The 13,063-nt window shown below is 40.8% G+C and overlaps 1 protein-coding gene across 1 annotated transcript; it reads left to right on the forward strand.

Moving 5' to 3' along the window:
• paqr4a (progestin and adipoQ receptor family member IVa) lies at window positions 1-7,750 on the forward strand. Its single transcript, XM_053338529.1, has 3 exons — window positions 1-181; window positions 5,828-6,046; window positions 7,317-7,750. The coding sequence occupies exons 1-3, from the start codon at window positions 16-18 to the stop codon at window positions 7,748-7,750; spliced, it is 819 nt and encodes a 272-aa protein (XP_053194504.1). The 5' UTR covers window positions 1-15.
• Window positions 7,751-13,063: the final 5,313 nt, after the last annotated feature.

The following is a 13,063-nucleotide window of genomic DNA, read 5'->3' on the forward strand; positions in this document are numbered from 1 at the left end:
ACAGTTTTGTTTGCTATGGCATTTTTAAATGGACCCAGGCTGCTGGACTGGGCGAACTCACCTCCACATCTTCAGTTTAACAAATACGTCTTAACGGGATATCGGCCAATCTCCTCCGTGCAAGACTGCATCAGGAGCCTGTTTTACCTGCACAATGAACTTGGGAACATATACACTCACGGTGAGTGAATGATATATAGTGTGTGAGCAGGTGAGGTGATATGTGTCTCTCTTTGTGTGTGTGTGTGTGTGTGTGTGGCTTTTAGAGTTATGAGCCCACACACACACACACAGGTGCAAGATGTTGTAGGTCATAAAGCCACACACACTACACAGACACACACAAATCTTTAATTTCTGACCCACATATGCTACATACAATCACACAACCTCTGTGTTATATAGGCTTGTGTGTGATTTTTAGAGTTATGAGCTCACACACAAGTGCTATACTGTAGGAGTGGTTGTTAACTGTTTAAAAAGAAGAAGTCATGAAGCCACACACACACACACACACATAAATCTTTCATATCTGACCCACATACGTTAGATAAAATCACACATATGTATCAGTGCAAGTTGTTTTAATTAAGAAAAAGTGTCATAAATCAAAGTTATAAAAACACACAGCAAACAGGAAACATTAATAACTCAACTATTTGAAAGTCATAGCAATGTGAAATACCCCCTTTATTAACAGTCTTTGATCTTTATTGGTGCTATATAACATAACAGAGTGATGTAAGGTAAGATGAGGAAGTGAGACAGTCTACTTTATTGGTTTTGAGGAGGCTTCAGGGGGGAATATGATTTTAATTTCAGTTGTTATTTCATTGACTAAAAGTTTCCCCAGTGAGAGAATCTATAATGAGTACTGTCGCTCTGTTCACTGTTAGTCTGCCAGTCTACAGTAAAGACAGGCATGGAATAACTACAGCTTATATTTGAGACTCTATTAGACTACTTCCTGTTAGATATGGGTCTGTAGCCTGACGTGAGATAATTTGGGGTTCATTGACACCTCAAAAAGGTTGAGAACAACTGGTTTGCTTTAAACTGGGAGGCTGAGTTTAACAAGCTGAGGCAGTGTCACTTTTAAAAGTTGCCTCAGTTTCACTTTTTTCTTTACACTATACACTATATATTTATATCTAGAGCTTAAAATCCTCAATTATTAGGCCTGCAATTAACTTTTAATGTAATTTATTCATGTGTTGATTGTTTCCGCCCATTAATAAATTAGTTGTTTGGTTCATAAAACGTCAGAAAGTGGTGAAAAATGTTGATAACTGCTTTTTAAAGACAAAAGTGATGACCTCACATGTCTTAGATATTCAGTTTACTGTCACAGAGGACTAAAGAAACGCAAATATTCACATTTGAGCAGCTGGAATCAGAGAATCTGGACTTTTTTGTCTTAATAAATGACTCAAAATCATTATTATTAAAATAGCTGGCTAGTAATAGTAATCATTTAAGTCATTTTTTAAACTTTGAGCTTTAACTTCCAGCTTCACAGTTGTTAGGATGTGTTTGATAATAAATTACATTAAATATCTCGATCACAACGGAGCTTTAAGAAGCATTGACGGACTTTATTCATAATTTTCTGACATTTAATCGACCAAAGTGATTAGAGCTGCAGCAATTAGTCGAATTGATAGATAATTATTAATCAACACCTATTTTGTTAATCAGTTAATTGGTTCAGCAAAAAATGTCCAACACTCAAATGTGAATATCTTTAGGTTTCGACTTTTGACGGACAGATTGATGGATTGTCATGGAAAATAATCGTTAAAATTGACTCATGAATTGTAACTATTAATATGATGGTATTAATAGTAACAGTCATTATAATTAATTTTAGTCTTTAGGTCACATTTACAAGAACTACCAAGATAACTTTAAAACTAAGTGTTAAAAACCACAAAGTTGGACGTGAAACTTTTCCACCGAACTTCACCAAATGACGTGACAGAGCGGCTGCAACCAAAATAAAGTTATAAGCCACCGGTTCTTTTAATAGGTTTTGGAGAATGGGTGGGGGGTGCGGAGGGAGGGGGGGGGGGAATCCAAAATCCAAAATTCATTGCAGTAATGTGTTAATCTGTGCATCAGGGGTGAGACTGATGTGTCAGTCCGTTAGCAGCAGCTCCGCTTGATGTTGCTCTGCTATGATTTGACTGACAGTAGTATGACATCATGACATCACAGCAACACTTCACGCTCATCATCACCGTAGAAACTCGGGGGGCTGTGGAGAAGCCGACACCACCACGTCATATCCGCGCGTTCAATCTAACGACTTCCACACAGAGTGAAGGTCAACGCTTCCACTGCCAGAGCTCACTGTAAACTGCAGCAGTCATCAGGAAAGTCTTTACTACACTCGACGAGGCAGACCCTGGAGGAGCTGCAGCCATTAGTCCATACACTCATCAGTTTGAGCTGCAACTGTTCAAATAATCAAGTATTAGTTTTAATTATTAAGCTTATTATATTTTACCTCGAAAGATCATGAATCGTGAAGTTAAAATCAGTTTTAGGGAGGTCTGAGTTAAGGCCATTGAACAGCTGTAGAGGCGTTTAACCCTCCTGTCGTCCTCCCGGGTCAAATTAACCCCGTCTCTTTTGACTGTTCCTTCTTTGCTCCCCTCTTTCTTTGCTCCCTCCTCCTTCCATCCTTCCTTGCTTGCTTCCTTCCTTCCCTCCCTCCCTACTCTTTTCCTTTCTTCCTTCCTTTCCTTCCTTCCTTCCTACTTTCCTCCTTCCTTCCTTCCTTCCTCCCTTGCTTCTCTCCTAAATTCCTTCCTCTTTTCGTCCTTACTCCATTCCTTCCTTCCTTCCTTCCTTCCTCCCTTGCTTCCTTCCTTCCTCTTTCCTTTCTTCCTCCCTCCCTACTCCTTTACTTTCTTCCTTCCTCCTTTCCTTCCTCCTATCCTTCCTCCCTTTCTTCTCTCCTAAATTCCATCCTCTTTTCGTCCTTACACCTTTCCTTCCTCCCTCCCTCCTTCCTTCCTTCCTTCCTTCCTTCCTCTTTTCTCCCTCCTTCCTCCTTTCCTTCCCTCCTCCTTTCCTTCCTCCTCCTGTCCTTCCTTGAGGACAACAGGAGGTTTAAAGAATCTAATTTTAAGGCCTTTTGCAGATTTTGAGCAAATATGCCATAAAGTTGCTTCGTTTAGCGCTTCAGATGTGATGATTTCAGGTCTTTCTTTGTCGTATGTGATGGTAAACTTTAGTACTTGACCTCGATTGGCTCGATAGGTCGATAGTTACCAACTATTAAATAAACCACCAGCTGTTTCCATCAGCTATTAATCATTTTGAGTCATTTTGTTTAAGAGAAAAAGTCAAAATGATCTGATTCCTGCTTCTCAAATATGAATATTTTTAGGTTTCTTTAGTCCTCTGTCATAGCAAACTAATTATCTTCAGGTTGTGGATGAAACAAGACATTTTGGGAAACAGTGATTGACATTTTTTACTATTTTCTGACATTTTATGAGATAAAAAACGAATCGATTAATCAGGAAAATAGTCAACAGATTGATAAAGTTGACTCTGGGAAGTTAAAACAGATATTTTCTTCCACTTAATACTCAAAACTATTAATTAATTAACTGAGAAAATAATCTGCAGATGAATTTATAATGAAATCAGTTGCAGCCTAAATCTCAGTACCTATATAAATAAGGCAGCAAATGTTTAATCCAGTAAGTCTAGTTTTCATAATTTAAGAGGAACAGCTGCTTCAGGTTTATTTTATCATGTCATAACATTTTCAGATAAGTTACACGAGCCGGTTAGTTTGCCTGCAGCTCACCGGCTTCATGCTGCAGGCCTTTAGAGGATGTCCTCTCCGCTGTGTCCATCCCTGAGTGCAGCCGGTTCGCTGTAGGAGAGGGGGGGGTGGAGAGGGGGGGGGGAGATAACACACTGAAAATAGATGTAGACCGGCATTGCCTGTATCACCCTGGCCGCCGTGACATTGGGAAAGGTGGAGTGAGCAGAAAAAAAAGCAGAGGAAGGTTAGGCGTGATATGTGAGTGGTAGGGTGATAAATGTTTGTAACAACTTCTACGCGGATCAGATTCAAGGTTTAAAAATCTGCTCACATAGCGGTCAATGAATCCCCCCCCCCCCCCCTTGCCAAAGACGGAAACTTCAGTTGCAGCTGCGCAGCCATTAGCAGAGCAGCCCCTCACTGCATCAGGAGATAAGCCTCGTCTTTCTCTCAGAGGGTAACACTGATAAAACTTAGTGCCAGTCATGTAAGCCCCCCCCCCTCCTCCTCCTTCCTCCTCTCCGCTCCACATTATTCCTGCTGGTGTCTGCACACACTCAGCAGAGTTGGAAGCCGTTCACAGCTACGAGCTCTTGTACAGCTTTTGGGGGGGGGGGGGGGGGGGCTCGGGAAGTCCTGAGTTGAGATAATCCATCACAGTAAACATGACACCTTAATTTGGTTTTGTCAAAGTTTCTGTTCTGCTTCAGCTGATGGTTTTCATACCAGCGTACAGGATCAGTGTCTGTTTGTCTCTGCAGAGGAAATCATCAATAAGAGATGTAAATTTATACGTTTTATTGCCAAAAATATGTAATTACATGCAGAGTACTTTGCTAAATGATTGCACATAATATTTGTTTAGTAAGAGTGGTGAAAGTTATGAAGTACAATTGGTTGAGTACAGTTTTAAAGTTGTTGTACTTGAGTGTTATCCACTACACTTATTTGACAGCTTTAGTTACTTTTCAGATGAAGATTTGACACAATGGATAATATAACAAGCTTTTAAAATACAACACATTGTTAAAGATGAAACCAAAAAGCAGTGTGTAGTCAGCTCACATTTCAGATGTCTATGAGTTGTTAACAGCTCCACCAATAGTGATTTTTCCCTCTAAACTTCTCACATGGTTTCATTTCAATAAATTTCAAATGCTCCAATATTTCAGCAAAAATCAAAGATTAGAGAAAAAGTCCCAAAACTGAAAACACATTTGTGTATCAGAACTTTGTTTTTTCTTCTTTCCCCTCCATTAATCATCTCACCAGCCCTCACATGTATCTGCTGACCCTTTGGAGGGGCCCCACCCCTAGGTTGGGAACCACTGGACTAAACTAGCTAACTGTATATAAAGTAGTGTAAACTAGCTAACTGTATATAAAGTAGTATAAACTAGCTAACTGTATATAAAGTAGTATAAACTAGCTAACTGTACATAAAGTAGTGTAAACTAGCTAACTGTATATAAAGTAGTATAAACTAGCTAACTGTACATAAAGTAGTGTAAACTAGCTAACTGTATATAAAGTAGTATAAACTAGCTAACTGTATATAAAGTAGTATAAACTAGCTCCACCTCCAGCAGCTACAACAGTAACATGCTGCTCTAACACTGATGCTTCACTATTAATAATCTAATGATGTCATATATAATAATATATCACTACTTTTACTGTAATACTGCATACTACATCAGGCTCATAATACTTATGTTTAAACAGCTGTGTTGGTTGTTGGTGCTTTTACTTGAGGAAGGATCTGAATACTTGTTCCACTCCTTAATGATTCAGTGTGACAGATGTTCACACTTGTTGAAATCCTTGAGCAACACATGAGCTTTATCTTAAATTACAGCTGTTAAACGCCTTCTCTAATCACCTATTCTCTCTCTCTCTCTCTCTCTCTCTCTCTCTCTCCTCTCTCTCTCTCCTCTCTCCTCTCCTCTCTCCTCTCTCTCTCTCTCTCTCTCTCTCTCTCCCTCCTCTCTCTCTCTCTCTCTCTCTCTCTCTCTCTCTCCTCTCCCTCTCTCTCTCCAGGCATCCCTTTGGTTTGCTTCCTGGTGCTGCTGCCTCTCAACATCCCCTGGTCTCAGATCAGCGTCACGTGGTTGGGCGTGGTCCACTTCCTGGCATGCCTGTCGCCCCAGCTGGGCTCCGTGCTGTATCACCTCTTCATGAACCACGAGGGAGGGGAGCCCGTTTACCACACCCTTCTCAAACTTGACGTGTGTGGAATCTGCATGATCAACACGCTGGGTGAGTCCTCCGCCTTTTATCTTTGTGGATTGTTTTGCCGCCCGTCGCTCTTATTGCTGCTCTGTTTACTTTGTGGGAGGAATTTTTCTTCATCGATTGCCAATGATTTATCATGGGAGTGTTTCACTTGGAGGTGTACCAGTATTGATTTGTCAGAACAGAAATTGACTACGGAGTACTTTGTGGAGTCAATTGACCAATGCTCCAACCTCTAAAATGAATATTGATCTGCCCATTGCCCACTGCACACTCATATTAACATATTATAAGAAAAAATGACAGGTGCATTATTTTCCATTTATTTACTGATCTCAAACAACCCAAACAGGCCAGCATGCTTTACATATTATACTCATAAAACACAGAAATAGACAGAGATAATTAATAATATGATATGAGGTGTGATGCATGATTTTGGTAACTGCTGTCTTAAGGTAAAGCATCAGTTTGGGGGTTTTAATGCAGAACTTCATTGTAAAAATTCAGATTTTTAGCATTTTTCTCTTCACTTTATGTTCTTTAAATGTGTTTTTGTTTATGTCAGTCAGTGAAGGCATCATGTTTGTGTTTTACTATGTATTTACTTTAATTAGTTTCATATGTATGTGTATGTAAGATTTTATCATACTGACCACTTCCAGCTTTGATGAGCAATCAAGTCAAATATAGTGTGATTTTTTATTTTTTAATGAGATGAACTCATAGCCCGAAGTTACAAACTACTTCCTCCGTCTGAAAAACAGTCTTAAACCCAAAAGATATGCAGTTAAATATGATACTAAATCTGATTAAAGCACTAACTTGTCACATTTGAGGAGCTAAAATCAGAAAATTGTGTTAATTTTTGCTTTAGAAAAGATTTAAATGATGGATTAAGTGGCTCATTTCATCATTTTAACTACAGATGAACCTCATAAAACAGAGAAATATTCCAGCCCTCTAAGTCAACGTCAAATTAAAGTGCTCTGTGAACTTAATGCATTTTTTTCAGCTTTTTCCTTCACGCTGAATAATGTTCTACATTCACCAAAGTATCAGGAAAGCTTAGTTTTTCTTAAGGAGCTTTCACATGACAAGAGTTGAGTGCTGCATTTAACACCCAGTCAGGCGATGCTTGCACATTAGCAGATCTGAAAGCTGTTAAACCCGCCCTGAGAGAGTAGGGGGTCGGCCTCGGTTCAACCTATCTGACCTCAGAGCTTTACAGTGTCGAGGCTGCACCGGCACCGCTCCATGTGTTTGTTGATGTTTCTGTGTTTTCTCATCTCAGGAGCGCTGCCCATTGTCTACAGCACCCTGCTGTGCTACCCGTTCATCCGCACCGTGGCCCTGTTAGTCTACATCCTGCTGTCGAGCCACGCCATCTACTGTGCCGTCACGGCTCGGAGCAGCGTTCGCCGGCTGCGCTCCTTCGCATGGCAGGCGCTGTTCCGCTTCTCCTTCTTCCTGCTGCGCTGGGCGGGAGTGGGCGGCGGCAGCCCCACGTCGCTACGCCACTTCCTCACCATGGACGCGCTGGCCGTGCTGGGCGGGGTCATCAACATCACACGCATCCCCGAGCGCTTTTGCCCGGGCCTCTTTGACTACTGGTGCAACAGCCACCAGATCATGCATGTACTGGTGGTGGGCTCCATCCTCTACCTGCACTGGGGCGTTCTGGACGACCTGCTGTGGATCAACAGCTACAACTGTCCCTCAGACTGACCCCCTCCAGCGTCCCCCGACTCTCCCCCTTACACTGCAAGGAGCACCGGGACCTCTGGGGGGGGGAAGGGGGGAGTGTTGGGGGGGTAGGGAGGGGGGCGTGTCTGGAGAAGTAAAGGGAAAGGAGGGCAAATCAGGGGGAACTGGTGCTGTGAGGTGAGACGATGTGTCCGATCCGTGCATGTGATCACCTCATGCGCTCAAACTAAACTCAGAATGTCCATATCTTCGTCCATCTCGGTACTTTGTGCAAACGTATGTCAAGTAACACGCACAAACATTACTTTTGACTCTCTCAGACATGGACACACACACACACACACACACACACACACACACACACACACACACACACACACACACACACACACACACACACACACACACACACACACACACACACACCCAAACAGCAACACGGAAATACTTAAATGACTGAGTGTAAAACATTGTAAAGTCTCAAGTGAAGGCTCCAAGTCGAGGGTTTAAAGTTTTAAAGCCTTTACTTAATAATAATAATAAATACTAGAAGTCTAAACTTGAGCGTTAGTCGACGTGGTCTGCGGCTAAAACGATTTATATCACAACGCTCCAGTCCTCTCTCTCTCAGATGTCACCGTTGCTACCTATGCAGCACGTCCCATATCTCAGCAACATCACACACACACACACACACTCACTCATACTCAGACACCGTCACACCTATATTTTTATACTACATGTACATAATTCAAGTTGCGGCACAAAAGCACTCATTTAGAGTTCTCGTTACGTCCAATAGAGAATTAACCTCGACTTGAGTTTTACTGGACTTTTGTTTTTTGTTTTTTTTTGGTTCTTGTTTCCTTGTTTTTGTGCCACTGCCTCTTTTCTTTACATGTGAATTGTCCTCCACTGTCACATGATGTCGAGGAAATGGAAAATAAGGGAGGGGAGGGTGGGTTGGTTGGTGTAGGCGAGGTTCATTCCTGTGTGTGAGGTTAGCGCTATAGCATGTTGGCAATGAGTTTACTTCCTGTCGGTTGCTGTTTCGACCACACAGTGTTACACAGGCGTAGTTTGCACCTGAACTCAGTGCCAATGAAATTCAGGCATGTTTTAAAATCAGAAGAAAAAAAAAGTGCACATGTTTACAAAGTGTGCTGTTTTTTTGTTTTGTTGCGTTATTATTACGTTTGCCAAAAAAAGTTTTGTTCATGCAAATGTCCTAATTGTCCATGTTAAGGAAGATTGTCACATACAGTTTACTTTTATTTAATTTAAGGGTGAGGTTTTGTAATGTTAAAGCTAAAGAGTTCTGCACATTTGCTCTGCAGTGCAAACCTCAAATGTGGATTTTAAAATGGAAAAAAAACTTTAAATGATGTAATTTAATGCTTATTTATTACGTTTTTACACTGATTATTCCCCCGTGTGCACATTAGATTTTGATGTAATTGTGGCAGCAGGATGCACTAAAATTAAGATGTTGCCACTTCTCATATAGGCCAACTTGAAAAATGCTTTTACACTGGAAGTAAATTCAGACAAAGTTGCAGAAATGTACGATATTCACTACATATATATATTTAAATATCCTATTTATTTAGCTTTTTATTTCGTTGCTATGACGTACTGATGATACAGATCTGTGTTGTTGCTGTCAGCTTCCTGAACAGTTGCACGTTGTTGCTCTGCAGGATCACCGGCTCGACAGATCAACTAAGAGGTCAAAGAAAAGCTTTTGTTTCATTCAAACCGTGCATTATCCCGAGGATTAGCTCCTCATTTTCTCCCTACAAACCTCTTTTTTTCTTCCCCCCCCCCCTCTCCTAAGTCGCACAATAATATTGTAGGAAAAGAAGGGTTTCTATACATTTCTTCACGTATAATCAGCCGGGAAAAAAACACTATTTGTGACTGTAAGCAGCCATTTTTCTTTTTTTGTTAAGATGTTATTTATGTCAATCTTCCTTTATGCTTGAATGAACATGGTTCTGCTGTATTTGGATGTGTATGTGTACAGTGACCCTGCTCATATTGCTCATATAAGGGTCATTATTGCCACATATTATTGAATGAATGCACTTCTTTTGTTATTTTAATAAGCTGGCCTATGTAAACAGGAATGAACCCCCTCCCGCCCCCCTCCCCCGTCATGTTAAAGTTCTGTTCATGATTGTTCTTGCCTCCATTTATACCTCTGTGGTATTTCAGTTTCTATTCTTGAGTAAAAAGTCACTCTGTTGCTTCGGTTTTTTTGCTCAAGACTACCGGCTGAACCCTTATTCCTTCTCTCCCCTCCCCACCCCCACCACCACCCTCTCGAGGCAGACTTTACTTCTTTCTCTTAATGACATTGCACTCGTTCCCCATGCCAACAGTCACAGCCGCCCAACAACTTGACTAGTTGCCAATCTCGCCAAACCCCTCTGATTCCATCTTGCCAAATTAGCAGCGTTTGAGATCTAGCACATCGTCTGCTTCCTGTGCTAACCCTGACTCATAGGTGACAGAGGATTTCCCACAGTCTCAATCACGTACACTCGCCTCAGACTGCGTCCAAACTCCCCTCCCCACACACACACACACACACACACACACACACTCTAACACACACCCCTCCCACTTTTCTCCCCTCTGGTCAGATATGCTGTGTGTCTGCTAGTCTCACTCGTCTTGACGCAGTGATTATTACCTACTATGACCGTGGTACAATGTAAAAGCTGAAACTAATGTATCTTTGGCCACTGAATGAAACAGAAAAAAAAAATTATGCATGAAAGTAGCTGTGAACAGAAACTGATGTCTCATAGTGTTAGATAATCGTTTGTTTATTGTAAGCATTCACAGGCTCATGTCACTCGCTCCTGGAGATGTTTTTAATGACTGTGTGGGAGGTAGTGAAGGGGGGGTGGTAGGGGGTGGGGGGTTTCGGTTGGGGAAGGTGGGGTGCCACTAACGGAGAAAGATGATCAGATCAGATCTGAGGCAATACATCACTATCAAATAAACTGCACTGTTCATTGTTCTCAAAAAGGGCTTTGAATCAAAGGAAATTACAATTATTATTATTATTAAGCATATTTAAAGTCCATATAAATAATGTAAATACATGTATGTAGATTATATATACATACAAGTGCAAAACAATATACCCTGATTCATTTTTCTTTTCAATATAGTAATTTAAAAAAAAAAAGAACAAACATACATAATAATAATATGTTAACGAAAGAAAACTTAAAAGAAGACTTCTAGGATTAATGGTTTGCCATATATAAGCTGCCACTCTCTTTTTCAACATAACAGCCAAAAAGCGAGACGTAATGCGATGAGATGGGAAGCAGACGAGGCTCGGCGCGGTGCTTTCAGATTAATATCCAGACGTTTGTTTGCTTAACTGTGTCCATATGTATGTGAACAACACAGAGATTTAAAAAAAAGGAAAAAAGAACAAAAAAAAAACACTCAAAATAAGATTAAAAAAAATATATATAATACAATACTGAAGTTGGTTTCAGTGCTAATGTAGAGTTGTTTGACTTTTTGTGACCCTAAAACTAAAGAATGCTTTTAATCATTTAAATGTAACCACTTTTTTTTTTTTGCTTTTATTTTTTTAAGATAATTAAGACATGCTTAAGAAGGGGGGCAAAAAAAAAAAAGACATTTATTGCGACCATCGTGGGGGAAATCTTGGCGGGCATGTGAATACCTCGTGACTACCACTGGTCTATCTATGCATATTCAACTGGAAAGGATACGCAAAACAGTGAGGTCGATTTAATGTTTGTCACAGAAGAAAAAAACTAAAAAAAACAACTCTTTCTCTCTCTCTCTCTCTCTGTCTCTCTCTCTTTATGATCCACTGTAACGGAGGGTTTCGCTCCCCCCCAAAACATCCTGGGTCTCCCACTTCTCAGGGTGCCATAACAGTAGCTCTAAACATCCGAGGCCTGAACGTCTGCTTGTCTCTGAAACATGGCTGATATTTCTTCTTCCTTATTTTATTTTATTGTATTTATTTTATTTTTACTACCTCCACCTCTTTTTTTTTTTCTCTCCTGCCCTCTTTGTCCAGTCTCTTCACGCTACTACTACGAGCTGCTGCTGGTTGGACAGAGTGGAGGGTTAGGGGTTAGGGGAGGGGGGGAGGTGGAAGAAGAAGAAAAGAATCAAAGAAACAAAACCAACAACAACAACAACCATGTTACAGAAGTGGAAACTGGCCAGAAAAATTTGGTCTTTGTCCTTTTTTTTTTTTGTCTGTATGTTAAATGAAGAAAAAAAAAAGACTGATGTATTTTAAAAAAAACATCACTAACAAGACAAAACATTTTTTTTAATATAACACAGGTGCCGGATAGCCTGTTAATAACCTGTTTATAATGGATTATCTGTCAGAAGTATTGTTATATACTGATTATTATTATGATTATTATTATTAATATGATTACTGTTATTCTGTGGAAACTGCTCCTAACGATGACACTGGTCCCATGTGTACAGATAACGAGACAAGCCCTTTCCTTTTTTAGGATGAAGGGAGCTTTCTGGAGGGTCTGTCTGTTATCATCTCCTCATATCTACAACGTCATCTTTTCTTTTCTTTTTTTTTCCTTTTTTGTCTTTTTAAAATGATAAAAGGAGTGAATGTGGCGCCATCTAGTGGACGTTCACATGCACTGACACAGGCATTACTTTTAACTGTAGCCACACGCGCACACACACACACACACAGACACACACACACGCGCGCGCTGCAAAGCCGAAAGGAAACTTAACGTAACGGCGTGCAGTTTTATTCTCCAGGGTTATTTATTTATACTCATCCAGAAAATGTATGAACACATGTGCGTATGAGCTCTCCCCCAGCAGGACCCATACAAGCATGAAATCTGTGATGATTTACTTTGCTCTGTTGCACTCACATGGGAGGTTTGGGGGGAGAAAAGAAAAAAGGGAGTGGAGGAGGAGGAGGAGGAGGAAAGGGGGGCGGGGTTGATTGTGTCCCTTCCCGGAGCGCCTCATTAACCTGGTGTGTGCGCTTGCAAAATGAAAAAAAAAAAAAAACTACGTGCACAGACACACACAGTTTGTTTCCTGTGCTGTAAAAGTTCACACGTCTGTCCAATCCTTTGTAACAGACAGGCTCTCACACACTCCTCAGTCTCCAGCAACGATTGTGCAATAAACTGAAGTCTATATTTTTAAAAACCCGCCTATACGCCATCTCTTTCATCCATGTTTGATTTACTGTGTGATCTCTCTCTCTCTCTGTGTGTGTGTGTGTGTGTGTGTGTGTGCGCGCGCGGGGCACTTTTTTCTGTG

Source organism: Scomber japonicus, chromosome 18, assembly GCF_027409825.1.
Source record: "Scomber japonicus isolate fScoJap1 chromosome 18, fScoJap1.pri, whole genome shotgun sequence".
Taxonomy (NCBI): Eukaryota; Metazoa; Chordata; class Actinopteri; order Scombriformes; family Scombridae; genus Scomber; species Scomber japonicus.

Bases quoted from the DNA above. Each gene is read 5' to 3' on its own strand.
- paqr4a (XM_053338529.1), top strand. From the start codon at position 16: ATGGCATTTTTAAATGGACCCAGGCTGCTGGACTGGGCGAACTCACCT. The intron at 182-5,827 runs GTGAGTGAATGA...CTCTCTCTCCAG, and splicing joins TGGGAACATATACACTCACG to GCATCCCTTTGGTTTGCTTC. The intron at 6,047-7,316 runs GTGAGTCCTCCG...TTCTCATCTCAG, and splicing joins CTGCATGATCAACACGCTGG to GAGCGCTGCCCATTGTCTAC.